Source organism: Pygocentrus nattereri, chromosome 19 (genome assembly GCF_015220715.1).
Source record: "Pygocentrus nattereri isolate fPygNat1 chromosome 19, fPygNat1.pri, whole genome shotgun sequence".
Taxonomy (NCBI): Eukaryota; Metazoa; Chordata; class Actinopteri; order Characiformes; family Serrasalmidae; genus Pygocentrus; species Pygocentrus nattereri.
The window spans coordinates 11,813,357-11,817,473 of NC_051229.1; the positions used below are offsets into that span (position 1 = coordinate 11,813,357).

The 4,117-nt window shown below is 42.0% G+C and overlaps 1 protein-coding gene across 1 annotated transcript; it reads right to left on the bottom strand.

Annotated features, from left to right (window-relative positions):
• Positions 1-664: 664 nt before the first annotated feature.
• On the bottom strand, positions 665-2,728 carry ccr12a (chemokine (C-C motif) receptor 12a). Its single transcript, XM_017707368.2, has one exon. The coding sequence runs from the start codon at positions 2,549-2,551 to the stop codon at positions 1,505-1,507; it is 1,047 nt and encodes a 348-aa protein (XP_017562857.1). The 5' UTR covers positions 2,552-2,728; the 3' UTR covers positions 665-1,504.
• Between the last annotated feature and the right edge of the window lie 1,389 nt (positions 2,729-4,117).

Consider the following 4,117-nt stretch of genomic DNA (forward strand, 5'->3'; position numbering starts at 1 on the left):
GCTCATCTGAGATGGACTTACGCAAAGTGGAAAAGTGTCCTGTGGTCTGACGAGTCCACATTTCAAATTGTTTTTGGAAATCATGGACGTCATGTCCTCTGGGCCAAAGAGGAAAAGGACTGTCTGGATTGTTATCAGTGCAAAGTTCAAAAGCCAGCATCTCTGATGGTCTGGGGGTGTGTTAGTGCCCATGGGTAACCTGCACATCTGTGAAGGCACCATTAATGCTGAAAGGTACATACAGGTTTTGGAGCAACATATGCTGCCATCCAAGCAACGTCTTTTTCAGGGACGTCCCTGCTTATTTCAGAAAGACAATGCCAAGCCACATTCTGCACATGTTACAACAGCGTGGCTTCATAGTAAAAGAGAGCAGGTACTAGACTGGCCTGCCTGCAGTCCAGACCTGTCTCCCATTGAAAGAATTCCACCTACAAAGCTTCAACAATTACTGTCCTCATTTCACAAAAGCTTATTGAGTGTTGTTAAAAGGAAAGGTGACGTAACACAGTGGTAAACCTGCCCCTGTCCCAACTTCTTTGGAACGTGTTGCAGGCATCAAATTCAAAATGAGTGAATATTTGCAAAAAACTAAGTTTATCCGTTTGAACATTAAATATCTTGTCTTTGTAGCGTATTCAATTGAATATAGGTTGAAAAGGATTTGCAAATCATCGTATTCTGTTTTTATTTGTTTTACACAACGTCCCCACTTCATTGGAATTGGGGTTGTATAAAAATAGGTACAGAAAGTGCACAATATCAATGTACTTTATTTACCAGAAAGTAACGTCTAGTCTTCGCTCATTTCTCCAGTCTGACCAGTCTGACCCCAAATCAGTAATTTCCTGCACACTTGAAAGACATATCAGACAACTAGTTTCACTTAACAACAAAATAGTGAGAACAATGTAATACAGGGGTGTCCAGTCTTATCCACAAAGGGCCGATGTGGCTGCAGGTTTTCCCTCAAAACGAGCTGGAGCTCACCTGATTCTACTTGTTTACTTTGTTGGTTTCAGGCTTCAAACTGCTGATGATGTCCTGCTTTGTTGGAATGAAAGCCTACAGCCACACCAGCCCTTTGTGGATAAGACTGGACACCCCTGATGAAGGAAAAAAAAACAACAAAAAAATAAACCCCAAAAAACATATGTTCTATAAAGATCTGCCGAATAATCTTAAGCTGCTTACTACTGTGGTAAATGCCTGAACCACAGAAATGAGGCATAGACTCAAAAGCGGATTCAATTCTTAACTTCCTCAAATGCTTTTTTCTGTTCTGACTCAGCTTCCACTCAAGAAGAATATAGAATATAGAATACCTTGAAAAGGTATTATTTTTAAATTGCAATAACCTCATATCTGTTGCAACATGTTTGTCCCAGGGGACTTGACACCCCCAGCACAAAGCAGTCGTGCTATACATTTGTTCGTATTCTGAATCAGTGCAGCATCAAACCAAAAAAAAAATCCAAACCAGATTATTGACTGTCATTGCTCACTAGTAGTCTGTATTCGGGCTCTTGAACGATGTGGTCCTGCTGCTCTGAGATGACAGGATGGTTATCTTCAGGCATGGTATGTGCCTGGCCAGAAGTTTACGGAAGTGACTTTGGAACTTCTTCCCCACGAAGGTGTAGAACACCGGGCTGATGCAGCAGTACAGGTAGGCGATGTTCCGTGTGACGTACAGCGCGTAGTCCAGGCCGTCTGAACACGAGTCGTCTCTGGAGGACAGCTTGACTGCCGACAGGAGGATGACCACGTTGTAGGGTGTCCAGCATATGAAGAAGGTGAGGATGATGACGAAGATGAGCTTGACGGCCCTGCACTTCTCCCTCATGCGAGTGGAGACTATGCGGACGGTGATCCGTCCGTAGCAGTAGAGTACCATCGTGAGGGGCAGCAAGAAGAACAAGCCAAACTGCTGGTAGTAACCCACCAGCTGCCATTTGACCATGGTCTTTTGAGTATAGCCGGTCTCTTCACACAGACGACCTTCCGACTTGCTGTCCCTCACATCGTAAAGGACCATGTCTTTGATGCTAGCCAGGATGCTGAGGAACCAGACGACCCCGGACGAGGCGAACGCATATGCTCTCCGGCGGCTCTGGGCAGCTGTGATCGCGTGCACCACGGCCAGGTAGCGATCGAAGGTCATGAGGGTGAGGAACAAGATGGAGCTGTAGAAGCCTACTGAATACAAGCTGCCCACCAGTTTGCAGAGTGGACGGCCAAATATCCAATCGGAGCTGTGGTAGATGGCCCAAAAAGGCAAGCTGGTCGCAAAGAGCAGGTCCGAGATGACCAGGTTGAGTAGGAAGATGTTGGTGACTGTGCTAAGCTTTTCGAACTTGTAGATGATGCACAGCACTAGGCTGTTTCCCAGGATGCTCAGCAAGAAGTTCATATAGTAGAAAGCTGGAATGAAATAGGCACCAAATTGGTTCACGTCGGTCTTCACGCACAGACGCACTTCTCTGTCTGTGATGTATTCATCTGATGTTGGGTATTCGGTGTCATTGAAGAAATCCTCATAGGGGTCCATGGCTGCGAAGTGGTAAAGTCCAGCTATAATGATGAGAAAGGTAAGTGGCTTAGTTTCAGCAGACCCCAAGGGTCTGAGGTCTACACTGCGCACACAAAGACGATTCTCAGTGAGCTTGGAGAGAACTGCTGAGCGAAGCTGTGAAACTCTCAGTGGCTTTCATCAGACTGACACAGAGACTTGACACTTTGACAAGTAGCGCAGCCTGCTCCGCCCGAAAGAGGAACTGTGATCTACTTTACTGGAAGGGCTTAAATCAGCTTTCTCTTCCTATCTGCCAGTTGTAAAAAAGATTGTGTAGCAGTGTTGTGCACACAGACAAAGTCTATAATTACATTACTGGGTGTAGGGCTTATATCATCAATATATAGATGAAATGAAATCTAAGCAAAAGTCTTAGAAAGAATTAAAATGTGTATTTAATCAATGTAACTTTTAAACATTTCAAATGTAAACAGCATAATGAGTACATAAATGAAAACAAGTCAAAAAGTCAACCAACAAAGAAGTTCTTAAAAAAAAAAAAAACATTCATGGCTATCACAAGAGTCCATGCATTAAAATGAGGCAATAAATAAACACGAGTTACTGATTGTTCCAGTTGAAGTACATAAGGGTGACCAACAGAACTGAGAAAACCACACATCTGTGGTAGAGGGGCAAGTGACTTCCAGAGAACTGTTCGAACATTCGAGAGAAAAAAAAAAAAGAAATCAAATTTAAATGTAGTAGTCCACAAAACACATACAAAAGATGAAGTACTGTAAACCTCAGATTTCAGCCTATCGCACATTAAACAGTTTTCAAAACCCAGAGATCTACACTAACAACAGGAGTCAAACACTCACATGTTACAATCTAGCTAAGAGACACAGATACATCACTACTAGTACAGAGGTAGCTTTTCGAAGGCAGTGCAAATGTATGTCTATTTACAATTTGAAGAGCTTTTCTCCTTTGAGAGCACCAATGTGACATTAAAACAAATGGCATTGGGGCAGACATACTGTGGACTGGTGCCAAATTACTCAAAATGAAACGTACTTTCTTTACTCAGCAAGTCTTTCCTATTGCCCTGGTTTCTGCTGAAGCTTCTTGACTACAGGATTAAGCTATGCTTCAAAATGGAATGTATACAATTTTCCCCAACAACAATCTCTGGTGCCCAAATTTTGTTTCTTAGCTTAAGCGCTGCAGCTATGAGGCTAGTGTAGCTCTGAAACAGCCGAAGCCATGTCACCCAATTTCTTCTTCCATAAATGGACCATTTCACTGAATTAGTTCAAACTGCAGACCCACAGTAAAAAAAAAAAAACATCTACATATTCAGACCATAGATATTCATAAGGATTATATTATGATCTATTTTGAGATACTATTGAGATAAATATGTACAAAATTACCATTTAAAGGGGACTTTCTATTTGGAGCACCCCTAAATATTAACTTGTGAAAGTACCACTTAATGTCTTTGTTATTGTTTTTTTTTCAATTGAGTTTTAAAAGGATCTTTTAATGTGAGGTTAAACTATTTAGAGTTATCATGAGGTTCATTTTAAAAATAAC